The 24,461-nt window shown below is 44.7% G+C and overlaps 1 protein-coding gene across 2 annotated transcripts in view; it reads left to right on the top strand.

Moving 5' to 3' along the window:
• Positions 1–24,461, top strand: part of LOC143770027 (very long chain fatty acid elongase 6-like) — a 61,598-nt gene that overhangs the window by 13,089 nt on the left and 24,048 nt on the right. The window contains exon 1 of one of the 2 annotated variants that reach the window (XM_077259205.1): positions 11,684–11,832. The exons of the other annotated variant lie outside the window; for it this stretch is intronic. Within the exon in view, the coding sequence (XP_077115320.1) occupies positions 11,735–11,832 (98 nt within the window). The 5' untranslated portion in view covers positions 11,684–11,734. Of the gene's footprint in view, positions 1–11,683; positions 11,833–24,461 lie in introns of those variants that run through there. 2 annotated transcript variants of the gene reach the window in all.

Here is a 24,461-nt window from a genome sequence, read left to right as displayed (position 1 = left end):
TGTTGGAAAGGAGATAAGGGCATAAAAATTAAAGTTTGAAAATTGCCAATAGTTCAATGGCATACTGCTACTGTCCGTTAGGCATGCAAACACATTTATAGGAAAAAAGACTAATCAACATTGCCACCTCTCAACATTCTTTATCAAAGTGCATGTAAATAAGGAAAAGCAATAATTCTGCTATGCAGTGAGGGGGCAACGCATAGATATATTTAGCCAGCTATATCAAAGTACATGCATATGACTCAATGCCGTCCTTATGTTAAATACAATGGCAGGGCTTGCACAACACCGGGACCGTATACCAACATGTTAGGCCATAACTCAAAGTGCACTCAGTGTGTCACAATAATGTTGTGGTCATGAGACAAGTAAACTTCCAACCACCCCACGCCATATACATATTACCTGTGTCTGTGCCGCTCCCAAAAATGCTCTGCCTCGTGGCATGCTGAACCTCCTAACCCCGACACGCGTTTCACAAGTGCTTCTTCCTGGGAGTGTGGAAGAAGCACTCGCGAAATGCGCGTCGGGGTTAGGAGGTTCAGCGTGCCACGAGGCCGAGTATTTTTGCGAGCGGCGCAGACACAGGTAATATGTATATGGTGTGGGGTGGTTGGAAGTTTTCTGGGGAACGGGAGGGCCAGTCCATAGCTTCAATGCCTTCATCTTGCAGGAACTGATGACACAGTCCAGCCACATGAGGTCTGGCATTGTACTGCATTAGGAGGAACCCAGGGCCAACCGCACCAGCATATGGTCTCACAAGGGGTCTGAGGATCTAATTTCGGTACCTAATGGCAGTCAGGCTACCTCTGGCTAGCACATGGAGGGCTGTGCGGCCCTCCAAAGAAATGCCACCTCACACCATTACTGACCCACTGCCAAACTGGTCATGCTGAAGGATGTTGCAGGCAGCAGATCGCCCTCCATGGCGTCTCCAGACTCTGTCACGTCTGTGTGAACCTGCTTTCATCTGTAAAGAGCACAGGGCGCCAGTGGCAAATTTGCTAATCCTGGTGTTCTGAGGCAAATGCCAAGCATCCTGCACGGTGTTGGGCTGTGAGCACAACCCCCATCTGTGGACGTCGGCACTCAGGCCATCCTCATGGAGTCGGTTTCTAAACCTTTGTTCAGACACATGCACATTTGTGGCCTGCTGGAGGTCATTTTGCTGGGCTCTGGCAGTGCTCCTCCTGTACCTCCTTACACAAATGCTGAGATAGCGGTCCTGCTGCTGAGTTGTTTCCCTCCTATGGCCCCCTCCATGACTCCTGGTGTACTGGCCTGTCTCCTGGTAGCGCCTCCAGCCTCTGGACACTATGCTGACAGACACAGCAAACCTTCTTGCCACAGCTCACATTGATGTACCATCCTGGATGAGCTGCACTACCTGAGCCACTTGTGTTGGTTGTAGAGTCCGTCCCATGCTACCACGAGTGTGAAAGCACAATCAACATTCAAAAGTGATCAAAACATCAGCCAGAAAGCATTGGTACTGAGATGTGGCCTGTGGTCCCCACCTGCAGAACCACTCCTTTATTGAGTGTCTCTTGATAATTGCCAATAATTTCCATCTGTTGTCTATTCCATTTGCACAACAGCATGTGAAATTGATTGTCAAACAGTGTTGCTTCCTAAGTGGACAGTTTGATTTCACATAAGTTTGATTTACTTGGACTTATATTCTGTTGTTTAAGTGTTCCCTTTATTTTTTTGAACAGTGTATATACATATATACAGTGGGTACGGAAAGTATTCAGACCCCTTTAAATTTTTCACTCTTTGTTTCATTGCAGCCATTTGATAAACTCAAAAAAGTTCATTTTCTCATTAATGTACACTCTGCACTCCATCTTGACTGAAAAAAACAGAAATGTAGACATTTTTGCAAATTTATTAAAAAAGAAAAACTGAAATATCACATGGTCATAACTTAAGTATTCAAACCCTTTGCTCATATTGAGTAGAAGCACCCTTTTGAACTAGTACCAACATGAGTCTTCTTGGGAATGATGCAATAAGTTTTTCACACCTGGACTTGGGGATCCTTTGCCATTCTTCCTTGCAGATCCTCTCCAGTTCTGTCAGGTTGGATGGTGAACATTGGTGGACAGCCATTTTCAGGTCTCTCCAGAGATGCTCAATTGGGTTTAGGTCAGGGCTCTGGCTGGGCCAGTGTAATAATTATAGGGGATAACTCAGGACACTCTTTGCGTGGAACAAGACAACTACAGGACACAGTTTTGTAAGTGGTAAAGTCTATATTATCACACGGTGATTCAAACAGGTGCAGAGAGAAACTCACGTCCACAACACTTGGAGTAAATATTAAATGCAGCTTAGCAGTCTTTAGGAAACTTCAGAGGAAAATGCAATCACGCAGAAAGTCTATGAAGCACAATTATTCTTGAGGATACTTGACACGAATAAGTCCTTGCTTAGTCCAAAACACAGATAGATATGCTTATAAGGCAGTTCAAATAATATCTTAGCTCAACCAGGGAGGCCTGGGTAATAGTCTCAGGTTCTTGCAGAGCAGCAACAGCTTACATGTCCAGCAAATGCAGATGGAAGTAAACACGAGCAGCAGATGAAGGAGGATTACTGGAATTGGTGTATGCAGCAGGAACTCAGAGCAGAGTAGCAAGATAACCCCACAGGTTCACAGGAACAGGTATATAGCCAGGAAGTCACTAGAGGTCAGGAGCTGGATGCAAGGCAGAATACTCTAGCACAGACTGAAGGCTGGGGTGGAGTTTTATAGCAGGAAGACACATTGCACATGAGACCAAAGACGCCATCTTGGAAAAGGGCAGTAATGCACAAAAGGTAATCAAAAATGTTCAGAGTCCTGACAGCCAGTCAAGGATGGTCACAGAGTTGTTCTGAAGCCACTTCTTTGTTGTTTTATCTGGGTGCTTAGGGTCATTGTCTGTTATGATCCCAATGGCAAAGGATCTCAGAGATTACAGCAAAGTCTGCAAACATAAATACCAGCTCATAGGGACGTGGTAACTAGGCTGACCATATACCTGATCCTAGCACAAACACTAACAGTAGCCGGGGAACGTGCCTACGTTGATCCTAGACGTCTCGCGCCAGCCGGAGAACTAACTAACCCTATAAGGGAAAATAAGACCTCTCTTGCCTCCAGAGAAAAGACCCCAAAGTAATACAAGCCCCCAACAAATAATAACGGTGAGGTAAGAAGAAAAGACAAACGTAAGAATGAACTAGATTTTAGCAAAGAGAGGCCCACTGACTAATAGCAGAATATAGTAAGATGACTTATATGGTCAGCAAAAACCCTGCAAAATATCCACGCTGAATATCCAAGAACCCCCAAACCGACTAACGGTGTGGGGGGAGAATATCAGCCACCTAGAGCTTCCAGCGATATCAGGAATCACATTTTGTACTAGCTGGACAAAAATATAAACAATGCAAATGATCAAAAATAAGAAAGCAGGACTTAGCTTATCTTGCAAAGAACAAGGACCTGAAGACAGGAGCAAACAGAAATGAACTGATTACAACGATGCCAGGCACTGGACTGAGAATCCAGGAAGTTTAAATAGCAACACCCCAGGCCTAACGAAGCAGGTGAGTACCAACCTGGTAAAAGACAATCCAAGTGCCAAATCACTAGTGACCACAAGAGGGAGCCAAGAAGTATAGTTCACAACAGTACCCCCCCTTTAAGGAGGGGTCACCGAACCCTCACCAAGACCACCAGGGCGACCAGGATGAGCAGCGTGGAAGGCACGAACCAAATCGGCCGCATGAACATCAGAGGCGGCCACCCAGGAATTATCCTCCTGACCATAGCCCTTCCACTTGACCAAATACTGAAGCCTCCGTCTAGAGAGACGAGAATCCAAGATCTTCTCTACCACGTACTCCAACTCGCCCTCAACCAACACCGGAGCAGGAGGCTCAACAGCAGGAACCACAGGCACAACGTACCGCCGCAACCAAGACCTATGGAACACGTTGTGAATGGCAAATGACACCGGAAGATCCAAACGAAAAGAAACCGGGTTAAGAACTTCCAAAATTTTATAAGGACCAATAAAGCAAGGCTTAAACTTAGGAGAGGAAACCTTCAGAGGGACATACCGAGAAGACAACCAAACCAAATCCCCAACACGAAGTCGGGGGCCCACACCGCGGCGGCGGTTGGCAAAACGCTGAGCCTTCTCCTGTGACAACCTCAAGTTGTCCACCACAAGATTCCAAATCCGCTGCAACCTATCCACCACGGAATCCACCCCAGGACAGTCAGAAGACTCAACATGACCCGAGGAGAAACGAGGATGAAAACCAGAGTTGCAGAAGAATGGCGAAACCAAAGTAGCGGAACTAGCCCGATTATTAAGGGCAAACTCCGCCAATGGCAAGAAGGTCACCCAATCATCCTGGTCCGCAGAAACAAAACATCTCAAATAAGCCTCCAGTGTCTGATTAGTTCGCTCCGTTTGACCATTAGTCTGAGGATGGAAGGCAGATGAAAACGACAAATCAATGCCCATTTTAGCACAAAAAGATCGCCAGAATCTGGACACAAACTGGGATCCTCTGTCGGACACGATATTCTCCGGAATGCCGTGTAAACGAACCACATTCTGAAAAAACAAAGGAACCAGATCGGAAGAGGAAGGCAACTTAGGCAAGGGTACCAAATGGACCATCTTGGAAAAACGATCACACACCACCCAGATGACAGACATTCCTTGAGACACCGGAAGATCAGAAATGAAATCCATGGAATTGTGTGTCCAAGGCCTCTTCGGGACGGGCAAGGGCAGAAGCAACCCGCTAGCACGAGAACAACAAGGCTTAGCCCGAGCACAAGTCCCACAGGACTGCACAAATGACCGCACATCCCGTGACAAGGAAGGCCACCAAAAGGACCTAGCCACCAAATCTCGGGTCCCAAAAATTCCCGGATGCCCTGCCAACACCGAGGAATGAACCTCGGAAATGACTTTGCTGGTCCATTTATCAGGAACAAACAGTCTGTCGGGTGGACAAGAGTCAGGTCTACCAGCCTGAAATCTCTGCAACACACGTCGCAAATCAGGAGATATGGCCGACACGATTACTCCCTCTTTAAGAATACCAGCTGGCTCCGAGACTCCAGGAGAGTCAGGCACAAAGCTCCTAGAAAGAGCATCAGCCTTAACATTCTTCGAACCAGGCAGGTACGAGACCACAAAGTCAAAACGAGAGAAAAACAATGACCAACGAGCCTGTCTAGGATTCAGGCGCTTAGCAGACTCGAGATACATCAGATTTTTGTGATCAGTCAAGACCACCACACGATGCTTAGCACCCTCGAGCCAATGACGCCACTCCTCAAATGCCCACTTCATGGCCAACAACTCCCGATTACCAACATCATAGTTCCGCTCAGCAGGCGAAAACTTCCTAGAGAAAAAAGCACATGGTCTCATCACAGAGCAACCAGAGCCTCTCTGCGACAAAACAGCCCCAGCACCGATCTCAGAAGCATCCACTTCAACCTGAAAGGGAAGTGAGACATCAGGCTGGCACAAAACAGGCGCCGAAGTAAACCGGCGCTTCAGCTCCTGGAAGGCCTCCACGGCTGCAGGGGCCCAACTAATCACATCAGACCCTTTCTTGGTCATATCCGTCAAAGGTTTAACAACGCTAGAAAAGTTAGCGATAAAGCGACGGTAGAAATTAGCAAACCCCAAGAACTTCTGAAGACTCTTAACAGACGTGGGCTGAGTCCAATCATGAATAGCTCGGACCTTGACTGGGTCCATCTCCACAGCAGAAGGGGAGAAAATAAAACCCAAAAAGGAAACCTTCTGCACTCCAAAGAGACACTTTGAGCCCTTCACAAACAAAGCATTATCACGCAAAACCTGAAACACCATCCTGACCTGCTTTACATGAGAATCCCAATCATCCGAGAAAACCAGAATATCATCCAGATAAACAATCATAAATTTATCCAGATACTTCCGGAAGATATCATGCATAAAGGACTGAAACACTGAAGGAGCATTAGAGAGCCCAAAGGGCATCACCAAGTATTCAAAATGACCTTCGGGCGTATTGAATGCAGTTTTCCATTCATCTCCCTGCCTAATGCGCACAAGGTTGTACGCACCACGAAGATCTATCTTGGTGAACCACTTGGCACCCTTAATCCGAGCAAACAAGTCTGACAATAGTGGCAAAGGATACTGAAACTTAACAGTGATTTTATTCAGAAGCCGATAGTCTATACAAGGTCTCAAAGACCCGTCCTTCTTGGCCACAAAAAAGAATCCCGCACCAAGAGGGGAAGAGGACGGACGAATATGCCCTGTCTCGAAAGACTCCTTGACATAAGAACGCATTGCGGCATGCTCGGGTACAGACAAATTAAATAATCGTCCCTTAGGAAATTTACTGCCAGGAATCAAATCTATTGCGCAGTCACAGTCCCTATGAGGAGGAAGAGCACTGGACCTGGACTCACTGAATACATCCTGATAGTCACACAAATACTCAGGAACCTCTGAAGGAGTAGAAGTAGCAATAGACACCGGCGGAGAATCGCAATGAATTCCCTGACAACCCCAACTCGACACCGACATAGCCTTCCAATCCAAAACAGGATTATGGGTCTGTAACCATGGCAGACCCAACACGACCAAATCATTCATTTTATGCAGAACAAGAAAACGAATCACCTCCCCATGGTCAGGAGTCATGCACATGGTCACTTGTGTCCAATACTGCGGTTTATTTTCCGCCAGTGGCGTAGCATCAATTCCTCTGAGAGGAATAGGAACTTTTAAAGGCTCCAGGACAAAACCACAGCGCTTGGCAAACGACAAGTCCATAAGACTCAGGGCAGCACCTGAATCCACAAATGCCATAACAGGGTAGGAAGACAATGAACAAATCAAAGTCACAGACAAAATAAATTTAGGCTGCAAATTACCAATGGAGACAGGACTGACAACCTTGGTTAGGCGTCTAGAGCATGCTGATATAACATGTGTAGAATCACCACAGTAAAAACACAGCCCATTCCGTCGTCTATGATTTTGTCGTTCGGATCTAGTCAGGATTCTATCACATTGCATTGCTGGATCGGGGTTTCTATCACATTGCATTGAAACAGGTGTCTGTTCAGACAACACCGCCAGAGGATTAACGGATTTGCGCTCCCGCAAACGCCGATCAATCTGAATAGCCAGCGCCATAGAATCATTCAGACTTGTAGGAATTGTGAAACCCACCATCACATTCTTAATGGCTTCAGAAAGACCATTTCTGAAATTTGCGGCCAGAGCACATTCATTCCATTGAGTAAGCACGGACCATTTCCGAAATTTTTGGCAATACACCTCGGCTTCATCCTGGCCCTGAGAGATAGCCAGTAGAGCTTTTTCTGCCTGAATTTCAAGATTAGGCTCCTCATAAAGCAATCCGAGCGCCAGAAAAAACGCATCAACATCCGCCAATGCCGGATCTCCTGGCGCTAACGAGAAAGCCCAATCCTGAGGGTCGCCACGCAAAAAGGAGATAACAATTTTAACTTGCTGAGCTGAATCTCCAGATGAACGAGGTTTCAAAGATAGAAACAATTTACAATTATTCCTAAAATTCCTAAATTTAAATCGATCTCCAGAGAACAGCTCAGGAATAGGTATCTTAGGCTCAGACATAGGACTGCTAACAACAAAATCCTGAATGCTCTGCACTCGTGCAGCAAGCTGATCCACACTAGTAATCAAGGTCTGAACATTCATGTCTGCAGCAAAGCTTACAGCCACTCTGAGAAAAAGGGGAAGGAAGAAAGAGGAAAAAAAACCAAAAAACTCAGAACTCCTTTTCTTTTAATCCCACTTCTGCAATGCATCAACTATTCATTGGCCTGGCATACTGTTAAGATCCCAATGGCAAAGGATCTCAGAGATTACAGCAAAGTCTGCAAACATAAATACCAGCTCATAGGGACGTGGTAACTAGGCTGACCATATACCTGATCCTAGCACAAACACTAACAGTAGCCGGGGAACGTGCCTACGTTGATCCTAGACGTCTCGCGCCAGCCGGAGAACTAACTAACCCTATAAGGGAAAATAAGACCTCTCTTGCCTCCAGAGAAAAGACCCCAAAGTAATACAAGCCCCCAACAAATAATAACGGTGAGGTAAGAAGAAAAGACAAACGTAAGAATGAACTAGATTTTAGCAAAGAGAGGCCCACTGACTAATAGCAGAATATAGTAAGATGACTTATATGGTCAGCAAAAACCCTGCAAAATATCCACGCTGAATATCCAAGAACCCCCAAACCGACTAACGGTGTGGGGGGAGAATATCAGCCCCCTAGAGCTTCCAGCGATATCAGGAATCACATTTTGTACAAGCTGGACAAAAATATAAACTATGCAAATGATCAAAAATAAGAATGCAGGACTTAGCTTATCTCGCAAAGAACCAGGACCTGAAGACAGGAGCAAACAGAAATGAACTGATTACAACGATGCCAGGCACTGGACTGAGAATCCAGGAAGTTTAAATAGCAACACCCCAGGCCTAACGAAGCAGGTGAGTACCAACCTGGTAAAAGACAATCCAAGTGCCAAATCACTAGTGACCACAAGAGGGAGCCAAGAAGTATAGTTCACAACAATTGTCTTGTTGGAAGGTGAACCTTCGGCCAAGTCTAAGGTTGAGAGCACTCTGGAAGAGGTTTTTATCTAGGATGTCTCTGTACTTGGCCGCATTCATGTTTCCTTCAATGGCAACAAGTCGTCCTGTCCCTACAGCTGAAAAAGACCCTCATAGTATGATGCTGCCACCACCATGTTTCACTTTTGGGATTGTATTGGGTAGGTGATGAGCAGTGCCTGATGTTCTCCACACATACCGCTTATAATTATCTCCAAAAAGGTCTATCTTCGTCCCATCAGACCAGAGAATCTTATTTCTCATAGTCTGGGAGTCCTTCATGTGTTTTTTAGCAAACTCTATGTGGGCTTTCATATGTCTTGCACTGAGGAGAGGTTTCCGTCGGGCCACTCTGCCATAAAGGCCCGACTGGTGGAGGGCTGCAGTGATAGGTGACTTTGTGGAACTTTCTCCCATCTTCCTACTGCATCTCACGTTGGTAACTATTACACATCACACTGGTAACCATTACGTAGCACACTGGTTACTCCCCCTTCATGTAAAATAATTATTGGAGGCAGCTTCTTATACAGATCACAGTCCGGCCCATACATCCTAACAACTCACTTATCTATAAGAAAAAGGTAGATTTTTCTGGAAAAAGACATCAGATCACAGATATCAAGGTATCATTACATTCAGCTCCCTATGACCTACATGCACATATATTATTATTATTATTATACATTTTTATAGCGCCATTTATTCCATGGCACTTTACATGTGAAAAGGGGGCAAATATAGACAAATACAATAAACATGAGTAAAAAAACAAGGCACTAACAGGTACAGAAGGAGTTAGGACTAGTGTTGAGCGATACAGTCCGATACTTGAAAGTATCGGTATCGGAAAGTATCGGCCGATACCGGCAAAGTATCGGATCCAATCCGATACCGATACCCGATACCAATACAAGTCAATGGGACTCAAGTATCGGACGGTATTCCTGATGGTTCCCAGGGTCTGAAGGAGAGGAAACTCTCCTTCAGGCCCTGGGATCCATATAAATGTGTAAAAGAAAGAATTAAAATAAAAAATATCGCTATACTCACCCTCCGACGCAGCCTGGACCTCAGCGAGGGAACCGGCAGCATTGTTTGTTTAAAATTCGCGCTTTTACTTGGTTACGTGAAGTCCCGGCTTGTGATTGGTCAGGGCGGCCATGTTGCCGGGACGCGGACCAATCACAGCAAGCCGTGACGAAATTACGTCACGGCTTGCTGTGATTGGTCCGCGTCCCGGCAACATGGCCGCCATTAACCAATCACAAGCCGGGACGTCACGGGAGGCTGGACACGCGCCCATTTTAAAAAGCGCGCGTGTCCAGCCTCCAGTGACGTCCCAGCTTATGATTGGTCACGTCGCCATGTTGCCGGGACGCGGACCAATCACAGCAAGCCGTGACGAAATTACGTCACGGCTTGCTGTGATTGGTCCGCGTCCCGGCAACATGGCCGCCATTAACCAATCACAAGCCGTGACGTCACGGGAGGCTGGACACGCGCGCTTTTTAAAATGGGCGCGTGTCCAGCCTCCCGTGACGTCCCGGCTTGTGATTGGTTGCGCCGCGGTCAACCAATCACAAGCCGGGAGGCTGGACACGCGCGCATTTTAAAATTTTAAAATGTGCGCGTGTCCAGCCTCCCGGCTTGTGATTGGTTGATCGCGGCGCAACCAATCACAAGCCGGGACGTCACGGGAGGCTGGACACGCGCCCATTTTAAAATGCGCGCGTGTCCAGCCTCCCGTGACGTCACGGCTTGTGATTGGTTGCGTCTCCCATGTGACTGCAACGCAACCAATCACAAAGCCGGGACGTAATTTTAAAATCCTTAAGGACCTGAAATTACGTCACGGCTTGCTGTGATTGGTTGCGTCGCCCATGTGACTGCGACGCAACCAATCACAACGCCGGAACGTAATTTTAAAATCCTGAAGGACCTGAAATTACGTCACGGCTTGCTGTGATTGGTTGCGTGCCGGTCACATGGGCGGCACGCAACCAATCACAAGCCGGGACTCACGTAAAGGAAAGAAAAGCGCGAATTTTAAACAAAGAACGCTGCCGCTTCCCTCGGTAAGGTGCAGGCTGCGTCGGAGAGGTGAGTATAGCAATATTTTTTATTTTAATTCTCTCTTTTACACATTTTTACATTAATGTTGTTTCGATACCGATACCCGATATCACAAAAATATCGGATCTCGGTATCGGAATTCCGATACAGCAAGTATCGGCCGATACCCGATACTTGCAGTATCGGAATGCTCAACACTAGTTAGGACCCTTCCCGCGAGGGCTCACAGTCTGCAGGGGATGGGTGAGGATACACTAGGTGAGGGTAGAGCTGGTTGTGCGGCGGTTCAGTGGGTTGAGGATCACTGCAGGCTGTAGGCTTGTTGGAAGAGGTGAGTCTTCAGGTTCTTTTTGAAGGTTTCTATGGTAGGTGAGAGTCTGATGTGTTGGGTAGAGAGTTCCAGAGTATGGGGGAAGCACGGGAGATATAGATGGCTTAGGAGGGTTGATCCTCCTGCAGATTCCCTTTATTAGTACATCAGATCATTAATAATAAATATCTCTTATATGGATGGTCAGGGTAAAAGAGATGTATGGATTTCCATTTAAAGTAATAATCGGTAGTTCTAATAGTTTGCCAGAATACATTGTAATAATTGTACTTTACTGATAACGACATTCTCCATTCTGTCAGGTGATCTGTCAACATAAAAGAGTGAAATGTCGTTATGTAATGGAGTTGCATGTCAGACCAGGGATAAGAGGCAAGTCTTCATATTCATGTTCAGGGCCGTGCAGTAGACAGTATTGTGTAATTACTAACGTTTTGTAACTGCTACCGGCTTATCTCTGCACATGATGCTGTAGGTGAGGCAGGCGCAGGCTGTGCTTAGTAAAGGGGTGGGAGCCTGTACTGATGATACTGGTTAAACAGGCTTTTCCTATACCAGTCTTGTTTCATTGAAGAAGTAGCCAGGACGGAGCACACTTGTGTTCACTTCCACCGTAGACATGGAAGAGCATAATGTTTCAGTCTTTCTCATGCTAGAATATGATTTTGAAAAAATATTTGATGATGGACAAGCTATTCAATGGATGCAGGAGAACTGGTGAGTGACGGCAAAGATGGTTCACAATTCCCTCTGCTTTGCCTTCTTAACCATATTTATTTTGTTTTAATGAAGAAACCCTACAGATATCAAAAATAGCTAAAATAACAAAACGTAGCAAAGCTAAATTTGATATTTGATGGTTGACCTTGTTAATTCTTTGCTATGACCAAGTGGTAGAATTAAGTTTTTCTGGGTTCCCCTTTGCAAAGGCTTATAAAATTACATTGTGATATGTTTGTGCTTATTAAGCCCCTCTCCAGTTCCTTGTTTTGACCCCCAATGGACATGTTCCCTTTTGCTGACTAAAGAAAATTACTACTCACCAGTTTCCATTTGCATTGATCGAACTCTTCAGGATGGAGTAGACAAGTTTACGCTGGGTGATGTCAGCATTTGAGCCATTCACATTCATTCACTAGACAGCGCTGGCACCTCATTACAGTTGTCAGCACAATGTGGGTGCATCGGAGTACTGTGCCCCCTGTAATGCTACTTAACTGATTTGGAACTCTGAAAATCATCGATTGCCAGGACTAGTTGCATACTTACATAGTTACATAGGTTGAAAAAAGACTAGGTCCATCAAGTTCAACCTTTCTCCACCAATTGTACATTTTGCCCCTAATTTAACTATAATTCACAGTGTTACGTGTATTAAGGAAATCGTCCAGGCCTTTTATAAAAGCTGTCATAGTGTCTGCGATTACTGCCTCTTGTGGAAGGGCATTCCACAGTCTGACTGCTCTAACTGTAAAGAACCCTTTCCTGTTACCTGTCGAAATCACCTTTCTTCCACCCGTAATGAGAGCCCTCTGGTCCTCCTCAGTATGGTCTTTGGACGGAATAAGTTATGTGCCAGTCCTTTGTACTGGCCACACATATATATTTATACATGGAAATGAGATCCCCTCTGAAGCTTCTTCTTTCTAAGCTAAACAAGCCCAACTTTTCCAACCTCTCCTCATATGAGAGGTCTTCCATCCCTTGTAATAATCTAGTTGCCCGCCTTTGAACTGATTCTAACTTCTGAATATCCTTTTTAAAATGTGGAGCCCAAAACTGGATCCCATAGTTGTAGTGGTGCTGGAAAGTATATGTATAACGTATATTCAACCTTTACATTAATCTGCAGGGACTATCCAACTAGACTTTCACTATAATTGATGGCCGCATGTGAAGTTTAGGGTATATCCACACGGAGGTTTTTATGTGGATTCAGGAGAGGATCTGCTTTAAATTCCACATCAAACAGTATTCGAAGAAAAAAATAAATGCAGTTTTTCAAGTGGATTTTGGAGTGGATCCACTTCATAATCCCTCTGAAAAACTTCCGTGTGCACCGAGCCTAAAGGTACCTTCACACGAAGCGACGCTGCAGCGATAGCGACAACGATGCCGATCGCTGCAGCGTCGCTGTTTGATCGCTGGAGAGCTGTCACACAGACCGCTCTCCAGCGACCAACGATGCCAAGGTCCCCGGGTAACCAGGGTAAACATCGGGTTGCTAAGCGCAGGGCCACGCTTAGTAACCCGATGTTTACCCTGGTTACCAGCGTAAAAGTAAAAAAAACAAACAGTACATACTCACCTGCGCGTCCCCCAGCGTCTGCTTCCTGACACTGACTGAGCTCCGGCCCTAACAGCACAGCGGTGACGTCACCGCTGTGCTTTCACTTTCACTTTAGGGCCGGCGCTCAGTAAGTGTCAGGAAGCAGACGCTGGGGGACGCGCAGGTGAGCATGTACTGTTTGGTTTTTTTACTTTTACGCTGGTAACCAGGGTAAACATCGGGTTACTAAGCGCGGCCCTGCGCTTGGTAACCCGATGTTTACCCTGGTTACCAGTGTAAAACATCGCTGGTATCGTTGCTTTTGCTTTCAAACACAACGATACACAGCGATCGGACGACCAAATAAAGTTCTGGACTTTATTCAGCGACCAGCGACATTACAGCAGGATCCTGATCGCTGCTGCGTGTCAAACTAAACGATATCGCTAGCGAGGACGCTGCAACGTCACGGATCGCTAGCGATGTCGTTTCGTGTGAAGGTACCTTAAGAATTCACTTCACTTTAAAATAATGTCAATAACAAATATTTAAGAAGATTTGTCCTCTTCCAACCAGTTGTAAAAAAATCTACTAAACTCCTTCAGTTTACCCTTATTTGAACAAGACATTTTATGTGTGAGATGACCCCATGACATCCCCCATAAAGAGATGCTATCTATCTATCTATCTTGCTAGAGTCCTAAATAGAAGGCAAATATGTCTAATATGCATCCAATATATCTGCAAATATAGATAAAGCTGGGTGACAATTTTCATAGGAGTAGTAATGGCGACCATATTGCTTGTCACTGTCACCCTTCTTTACAAAACAAATGATACAAAAAGGAAACAGATTAATAGACTTTTGTAAAACATGATATCTGAGGACAACTAATGGATATATATTTGGAAGTGATCTAATTCAACATCAATATGGCCTACAAGGGTGACATCAGTACCCTTATGTATTTATTTTGGTCTTTGCATGAAAAACTTGTAATTTGTCATTTCATGAAGTCAGCATGACTGTCACATGGCATCATAGAAAGAATAAGGAAACTTTGGGTGTGTAAGGAGGGGTGCGAAGGATGATTTGCAGTAACTTCAAAGGTGGAGACAAATGTCTGTTTCATCTAAGGATAAATTATTCAATCTCTACTACTAAGCTTAGACATAATTGCACATTTCTGTGATGTATGTACTAATGTATCCTTCATTCATTTTACTTAGTATTTTTTCATTCATGTATTTCACCTTATAATTTGAATTTGACTAATTAGTTAGTACTTATATTTGTTTGTCTTCAACTCTATGAGTTAGGGCTTGTGTTTATCTCACAGAAAAAAAAGAATTCAATTAGGAGTATATATTTAGAGGTAAATCATTGTAGAAACTGCGTAATTAGGATATTTAAATATAACTTTTAATTGATTAATAAAAATACTAATAAAGTGAAGACTTAACACATACCCACGACCAAAATATTATGCAGACACTTGTAGTAGATACCATAGGGCGGTGTCTGTCACTGATTGAGAACTGAACCACCCTTACTGCCAGGGGAGGTTGGCACCCTATAACTTGCACAATGGCGCCTCCACTCATGGACGGCTCACCCTGCTGGCCCTATCATCCCTAGGTGCATCAGGGGAGGAAAGGAATATGCCCCATATAATGCTGCACAAATGTTGATTATGACCCCATAAGATGCTCCATAGACACATTTGCCCCATATAATGCTGCACAAATGCTGATTATGGCCCCATAAGATGCTCCATAGACACATTTGCCCCATATAATGCTGCACAAATGCTGATTATGGCCCCATAAGATGCTCCATAGACACATTTGCCTCGTATAATGCTGCACAAATGCTGATTATGGCCCCATAAGATGCTCCATAGACACATTTGCCCCCATATAACACTCCGCATGGCCCCATAAGATGCTCCATAGAGATATTTGCCCCCATATAACGCTGCACATGGCCCCATAAGATGCTCCATAGAAATATTTGCCCCATATAACGCTGCACATGGCCCCATAAGATGCTTCATAGAGATATTTGCCCCCATATAACGCTACACATGGCCCCATAAGATGCTCCATAGAGATATGTGCCCCATATGCAGTTGCTGCGATTTAAAAAAATGACATACTCACCTCTCGTTGTTCAGGCCCCCAGCACTTGCTATATTCACCTGTCCTCCGTTCCACTACTGGACGCCGCTGTGTCTTCCCCGTCCTCCGCACTGACGCTCAGGCAGAGGGCGGCGCGCACACTAATCGCGTCATCGCGCCCTCTGACCTGAGCATCACTGCAGGGGAATGAGGAACAGGTGAATATAGCACACTGCCGCCGTCATACTCACCTTCTCCCGGCGCGGTCCCTGGACGTCCCTGGTTCTCCGGGCGCCGGCATCTTCTTCCTGTATTGAGCGGTCACATGGTACCGCTCATTACAGTAATGAATATGCGGCTCCATCCCTATGGGAGTGGAGTGGGGTCCATATTCATTACTGTAATGAGCGGTACCATGTGACCGCTCAATACAGGAAGAAGCTTTCAGCGCCCGGCGAACGAGGGACGTCCAGGGACCGCGCCAGGAGCAGGTGAGTATGATTAGACAGCTGCCGCTCCCCCTCCCCTGCCGACCCCTGGGAATGACTCGAGTATAAGCCGAGAGGGGCATTTTCAGCCTAAAAAATGGGCTGAAATTCTCGGCTTATACGATATGTCATACAATGTGGACTCTTAGGCTGCCGTCACACTAGCAGTATTTGGTCAGTATTTTACATCAGTATTTGTAAGCCAAAACCAGGAGTGGAACAAACAGAGAAAAAGTATAATAGAAACATATGCACCACTTCTGGATTTATCACCCACTCTTGGTTTTGGCTTACAAATACTGATGTAAAATACTGACCAAATACTGCTAGTGTGACAGCAGCCTTATTGTGAGTGCAATGAGCTGATCCATTAGAGAGGAAAACAGTAGCAGGGAGTAGATGCACACACTGTGCCTCTCTAAACTGTCTGCTCTCAGACATTTTTCGCCCTCCTTCCAGATCCCGACTACCAGGTTTCCCACAGGATGAGCTTAACTGACATGAAGTTCTTGCTGCAGCAATGGGTGAGCTGTGCTCTATATTGTACACTGACGCCCTTGTGCTGCAGTGTATAAATGGAAATCGCTGTGCAAAGTGGCAAAGATTTAGCCTAGGTCAAAACTGGGCCCCTGCTATCCACAGAATTCTTTGGGCCCATACTGTAACTCCATGTACCTTTGATTTTACATGTAGAGGCAGTTAAAGTTTTTTCTCATGGAGTATACATTTTAGGGTGGAATATGGTGTGTGATTGGGGCACAATGCTGCAGCATATGCACTGTCTAAAGATAATGGCACCTTAGACCTTAAAGGGAACCTGTAACCATTATTATGCAGTCCAATCTTCAGGCACAATGTTATAGAGCAGGGGAAGCCAAGAAGATTGATATATAGGTTAGTGAAGAAAGTTTCAGTATAACCTGTGTTTTAATCATTTAATCCTCTTCTCTTTCTGGGGATTTTAGATCCGGTGGGTGATCCAATCAGTGACTGACAGCTTTCTTTGTATAAGGCCGGGATCACACATACGCGAGATACGGCCGAGTCTCACAGGTGAAAACCCAGCTCTGGCGCTGGCACTCCGGAGCGGAGCATGCAGCCACACAGCAATACATGGAGCCGCACGCTCCGCTCCCAAGTGCTGGCGCCAGAGGAGGGACTTCACCTACGAGACTCGGCCGTATCTCGCGTATGTGTGATCCCGGCCTAAGAGTGCGTAGAGGGATTGCTGTCACTGATAGGACGGCCGACCGGACTAAAAGTCCCAGAAAGAGCAGAACCTTAATTATTAGGGCCAGGTGCACATGTTGGGAATTTGATGAGTTTTGTACTTTACTTCAGCATTTGAAAGCCAAAAACAGGAGTGGAACAGTTGGAGGAAAAGTATATTGGGAAAAACTTGCGCCACGTCAGCATTTTTTGCCAACTCCTGGTTTTGGAAAAACTTTCCACATACTCAATGTGTACATGTGGCCTAAAACAGAGATTATACTGAATCTTTTCTCAGAAGACGTGTTTGCGTGGGTTTCCTCCGGGTTCTCCGGTTTCCTCCCACATTCCAAAGACATACTGATAGGGAATCTAGATTGTGAGCCCCAATGTTGACAGTGATGATAAAGTATGTAAAGCGCTTCAGAGCATGATAGCGCTATATAAGAATAGCATAATAAATAAATAATAAGACTATATATCAATCTGCTCAGCTCCCCCTTCTCTATAACATGATGCTTGCAGATCAGACTGCATTTTCCTGGTGACAGGTTACGGTCACACTAGCAGTATTTGGTCAGTATTTTACATCAGTATTTGTAAGCCAAAACCAGGAGGGGAACAAACAGAGGGGAAAGCTATAATAGAAACACATCACCAAGTCTGTATTTTTGACCCACTCCTGGTTTTGGCTAACAAATACTGATGTGAAATACTGACTAAATACTGATAGTGTGACCATAGCCTAATGCTGGGGCTACACAGACACTTGTTCTGGCCAACAAGTCTCATGAATCGATGTTACAAGATTATAAATAAAAATGTTTAAATTAAAACAATAAGATTGAAGCAGTGTGAACAGGGATGATTTACAGCAACAGATCCACCTCAAGAATGAATAGAGCTTCATGCCTGCGGGGCGAATCGTTTTGTTAAATCACAGATTCCTCCATAAAGAAGAATTTTTTTGCAGGTAAAGAATGCCATAAATGTTCTGTACAAGCATTTTATTCTACTCACGTGCTTTACTTTATACATTTTTCAAATAGAAAAGTCTATAGAAAAACACATTGTGGCAAACTGCAATACTTAAGAGTATTTCATGTTTAAAAATACGCCAAAGGCCCAAGAATGATTATTGAGTATGAAAAAACCTCCAGAAATCTGCAATATTTGTAGAGCATTTAATATTTTTCTATTACTTACATCAAAAATGCGGCGGCAACAATTGGCGCAAAAAAAAAGACAAATTATCACAGAAAACTGCTACAAAAATCTGTTCTGTGTGAAACACTACCACATGTTCAAAATTTTGTGTTGGGACTAGAACACGAACTCATTACAGCCCATCACCTCATTCACATGCCCTTTATTTTTGCAGATTAATGGTGGAGACAAAAAAATTTGATCTGATTTGCTGACAGACTCACACTTGTCAATGAATGGGTCCATGGTGTACATTGCTTTAATCACATATGCAGCTATTGCTACAGTTTTTTCGAGCCAATGACATCAATAGATCCAGCAAGAAAAAGAAGTATAGGTTCTTCCTTAAAGTAAATCTGTACCAGGTTTTTGCTACCCCATCTGAGAGCAACATAATGTAGGAGTATAGACACTGATTCCAGTGATGTGTCACTTACTGGGCTGCTTGATGCTGTTTTAATTATAAACTGAGTTACAGTATCTGCTGAAGATCTATCAGTTCTCTAAATGCTGAGCTCTGTATAACCCCACCCACACCATTGATTGGTAGCTTTCTGTGTACACTGTGCATAGACAGAAAGCTGCCAATCAGTGCTGGTGGCAGTGGGAGTGTGATTATACAGAAAATTATGAATATGGTAGATTACCTGACAGCAGGTTTAATAGTCCTCCGATAATTATCTCTTGCTGATAAAACATTGACTTTATGAAATATGCACTAAACATCCCATTAAATAACACATCACTGGAGTCAGGGTCTCTGCTCCTACATCATGTTGCTGTCAGATGGACTAGTAAAAATCCACTCTCAGCTTCCCTTTAATAATTTTGAATCTGCTCCTCTGGCTGAAAAAACTGTCTTTGCAATTAAGCCATGTTTCTAATTACAAATATGTATATATATATATATATATATATATATATATATATATATATATACACACACCCTTGCATGCCTAGGGTTTTCTTATGTGTGTTTGCAGTTGAATGCGTCCCGTATGAATAGTTTCACACCCACAGCTCATCCTATCTGTATTTTACGTGTGTTTTTTTCATTGTGCATTCTCATGGATACTCCCAAATAATTAACCTGCTTCTTTATTTTGTTTTTGTCATGCTATCTTTAGTTTTGTGCTTACAAATTATCTGTTAGTATTATAATTCTGTATATATAATTCATGTTTATATTCTAGATGAATTAAATGAATTATATTACAGGGACCTTTTTATTCCCTTAAAGTGGCCTGACAGTGTTCTAGCTCATATTTAACCCTTTCTAAATATTTACCTTTCTATCCCCAGTAGGGCACCAAAAAGAAGTTGTAAAATGTTCTAGTAATGTTATAAATGAGCCCTGAATTGTCTGCTCTGCAGGGTGTATACTCAGCTTGGAAGTGTCTGCCATTTTTCTCTGTTACCCAACCCATGTAGTAGATATGCTTGATTCCAGTTGTGTCATTCAAACTCCATTTTGTGTGCAGAGGATTCAGTTGCCTTCTTTCCATTGCAGAATTTTGGGGGGATGTCAGAAATAAGAAAGAGCATTTGTATTTTTCCAGAAACAGACCCATATCTGTCCAGCTGTGTCTGTTAGTGCTTGTGAACACTATCGATTTTCTCAGACGAGTGCTATCCGTAATTTTCACGGATAACACTCTTACCTATGATATTCTACGAGGCTGTGCACATGTCCCTTTTTTCCTTGCTCTATGGAAAAAAATCAGAAACGTCCAATTTTGATCCCAGTGTCGGATCAAAATCAGCAATGCAGGTCTAATGTTCCGTGAAAAAAAATCGGACCGCACTTGGATGACATTTTGATGGACTGAAAAAATGGAGAAACTATCCACGTCAAAGAAAAAATGATTCCACTCTGATCAAAGTATTATCAGAATAATGGGAACATTTTTCTTGAGTGTACAGAAATCGATCATGTGAACCTACCTTCATTGCGACTCATCCTTATTTAAGACAGGGAGCTGCAATACCATAGACTGTACATGGAAAGATGTGGCGTCACTTCTGGAAACAAACAGTCATGTTGCTAATCCTTGACAACTTCTTGAAGTATTTAACAGTGAGAAATGTAACATTCAACATCTGGGCAAATTACATCTACAGAATGGGAGGAAGAAAACTAAGTGACAGCATGTGTGAAAAAGACTTGGGTGTACTAATAGATCACAGGCTGTACATGAGTCCACAGTGTGATGATGCAGCAAAAAAGGCAAACACCGTTCCATATTAAGAGAAGCATATAGTTTAGTTCACGTGAAATAATTATCCCCCTCTTCTCCTCCTCGGTCAGTCCACATCTGCAATACTGTGTCCAGTTCTGGGCTCCACATTTAAAAAAATACATCAACAAACAGGAGCAAGTTCAGAGAAGAGCTACCAGGATGGTGAGCGGACTGCAAAGTATGCCCTACGAGGAATGGTTAAAGTATCTGGGAATGTTTCGTACCTGGGAAGATTTAATAGCTGTCTACAAATATCTGACGGGAAGTCACAATGTAGAGGGATCATCTTTATTATCATTTGCACATGAAAACATGAGAAACAATGTACTGAAACTGAAAGGGAGAAGATACAGATTAAATATTAGGAAAAACATTTTGATAGTGAGAGTGATCAACGAGTGGAACAAGCTGCCACGAGAGGTGGTGAGTTCTCCTTCAAAGGAAGTCTTCAAACAGAGATGGTTAAGTGAATACTGCACTGAGCAGGGGGTTGGACACGAGGACCCTTGAGGTCCCTTCTAACTCTAACATTCTATGATTCACATTCTATAATTATATAATGCTCAACCCATAGTCATTCATTTAGTAGAGTGCACAGCCCACAGTCATCCATGTAGTATAATGCACAGCCCAAATTCATCCTTGCAGTAGTATGGCCATCCTGTACTCGCCGACATAAAAAATAAATAAATCACCACTCACTTTCCCTCTGCTTCCCCGCCGCACAGCATCATCTTGTGAAACCAGAAGTTGACTTCAGCGTGCAAGCGACAGGAGAGCATGATGTCACTGCCATGCGTCCCCGGTCATGTGCATGCCGACATCAGATGTTTGCCTCTGATTGGTTGGCACCATGTATTGCCACCCACAGACTCGATGGGCCTGTGCGTCGCAATACACTTCAGCTGAATGTGTTTCCAAAGACGCACATCCAGCTAAAGTATTTGCTGGATTCGGTGTGCTCCTCACATGTCAGGCCCGGTTGCAATGGCGACTGCTGCAACTGCGGTAGTTATGCCCTGCAGTCAAGTTTAGGTTGGAAAATCTACAGGTGGTCCGATTCATCAGTGTATGTTGTGCAATTAGGTGCTTGTTATGTAACATCACAAAATATGAGGACTGTCATGGTTCACAATGGCAAGGGAACGTAAAAAACACATAAGTAACGAACGAGCTCTCGGGTGATGGAAACTCGAGTTGACCGTGAGCTAAATCTACCACACAACTAACAGTAGCCAGGGAGCATACCTACGGCTTCCTATATGCCACGCGCCAGCCGGAGGACTAACTACGCCTGGTAGAGGAAGAAACAGACCTGGCTTACCTCTAGGGAAATACCCCATAAGATGATAGCAGCCCCCCACATGTAATAACGGTGAATTAAGAGGAAAAGACATACACAGTATGAAAGTAGATTTAGCAAAGAGAGGTCCACTTTCTAGATAGCAGAAGGATACAAAAGAGGACTTCACGGTCAACTGAAAACCCTTTCAAAAAACCATCCTGAAATTACTTTAAGACTCCTGTGTCAACTCATGACACAGGAGTGGCAATTTCAGCCCGCAAGAGCTTCCAGCTACAGAGAATCACAAAAACTGCAAACTGGACAAAAGGTACAAAACAAAAGGACAAAGTCCACTTAGCTGATCAGCAGACTAGTAGCAGGAACATGCAACCGAAGGCTCTGGTTACAATGATGACCGGCAAGGAAATGACTGGAGAGCAAGGCTAAATAGGAAACTCCCAAACACTGATGGAAGCAGGTGAACAGAAGAAGCAAAGTGCAAACAAGTCACCAGTACCACCAGCAACCACCAGGGGAGCCCAAAAAGCGGATACACAACAGTACCCTCCCCTTAAGGAGGGGGCACCGAACCCTCACAAGAACCGCCAGGGCGATCTGGATGAGCCCTATGAAAGGCACGAACCAAATCCGAGGCATGAACATCAGAGGCAGTCACCCAAGAATTATCTTCCTGACCATAGCCTTTCCATTTAACCAGATATTGAAGTCTCCGTCTGGAAATACGGGAGTCCAAGATCTTCTCCACGACGTACTCCAATTCACCCTCCACCAGCACAGGAGCAGGAGGTTCAGTAGAAGGAACCACCGGTACCTCATATCTCCGCAACAACGACCGATGGAACACATTATGGATAGCGAAAGATGCCGGGAGGTCCAAACGAAAGGAAACAGGGTTAAGAATCTCCAAAATCCTATAAGGACCGATGAACCGAGGCTTAAATTTGGGAGAAGAAACCCTCATAGGGACAAAACGGGAAGACAACCACACCAAGTCCCCAACGTGAAGGTGGGGACCAACACGACGACGACGGTTAGCAAACTGCTGAGTCCTCTCCTGGGACAATTCCAAATTATCCACCACTTGTCCCCAAATCCGATGCAACCGATCCACCACCGCATCCACTCCAGGACAATCCGAAGATTCAACCTGACCAGATGAAAAACGCGGATGAAACCCTGAATTGCAAAAGAAAGGAGAAACCAAAGTGGCAGAACTAGCCCGATTATTAAGAGCAAACTCCGCCAACGGCAGAAAGGCAACCCAATCATCCTGATCCGCAGACACAAAACACCTCAAATAAGTCTCCAAAGTTTGATTAGTTCGCTCCGTCTGGCCATTGGTCTGAGGATGGAATGCAGACGAAAAGGACAAATCAATGCCCAACCTGGCACAGACTGCCCGCCAAAATCTAGACACGAACTGGGTACCCCTGTCAGAAACGATGTTTTCCGGAATACCATGCAAGCGAACCACATTTTGAAAAAACAGAGGGACCAACTCAGATGAGGAAGGCAACTTAGGCAATGGCACCAAATGAACCATTTTAGAAAAACGGTCACACACCACCCAGATGACAGACATCTTCTGAGAAACAGGGAGATCCGAGATAAAGTCCATAGAGATGTGCGTCCAAGGCCTCTTCGGAATAGGCAAGGGCAACAACAACCCACTAGCCCTAGAACAACAAGGCTTGGCCCGAGCACACACATCGCAAGACTGCACAAAAACACGCACATCTCGAGACAGGGAAGGCCACCAGAAGGATCTAGCCACCAAATCTCTGGTGCCAAAAATTCCCGGATGACCTGCCAGAGTAGAAGAATGAACTTCCGAGATGACTCTAGTGGTCCACTCGTCAGGAACAAACAGTCTACCAGACGGACAACGATCAGGTCTATCCGCCTGAAATTCTTGCAAAGCACGTCGCAAATGTGGAGAGACAGCAGACAAAACCACTCCATCCTTAAGGACACCAGCAGGTTCAGAATTCCCAGGAGAGTCAGGCTCAAAACTCCTAGAAAGAGCATCTGCTTTCACATTCCTAGAACCCGGTAAGTACGAGACCACAAAATTAAACCGGGAAAAGAACAACGACCAACGTGCCTGTCTAGGATTCAGGCGCCTGGCAGACTCCAAATAAATTAAATTCTTGTGATCAGTCAAAACTACCACCTGATGTCTGACACCCTCAAGCCAATGACGCCACTCCTCAAATGCCCACTTCATGGCCAAAAGCTCCCGATTACCAACATCATAGTTTCGCTCGGCGGCCGAAAATTTTCGCGAAAAGAACGCACAAGGTCTCATCACTGAGCAGTCGGAACTTTTCTGCGACAAAACCGCCCCCGCTCCGATCTCGGAAGCATCGACCTCAACCTGAAAGGGAAGAGAAACATCAGGCTGGCGCAACACAGGGGCAGACAAAAAGCGGCGCTTAAGCTCCCGAAAGGCCTCCACGGCAGCAGGGGACCAATTGGCAACATCAGCACCCTTTTTAGTCAAATCC

The sequence above is a fragment of the Ranitomeya variabilis genome, chromosome 4 (genome assembly GCF_051348905.1).
Source record: "Ranitomeya variabilis isolate aRanVar5 chromosome 4, aRanVar5.hap1, whole genome shotgun sequence".
Taxonomy (NCBI): domain Eukaryota; kingdom Metazoa; phylum Chordata; class Amphibia; order Anura; family Dendrobatidae; genus Ranitomeya; species Ranitomeya variabilis.
Note: the sequence above shows the minus strand (reverse complement) of the source record. Positions and strands in the feature narration are given on the sequence as shown.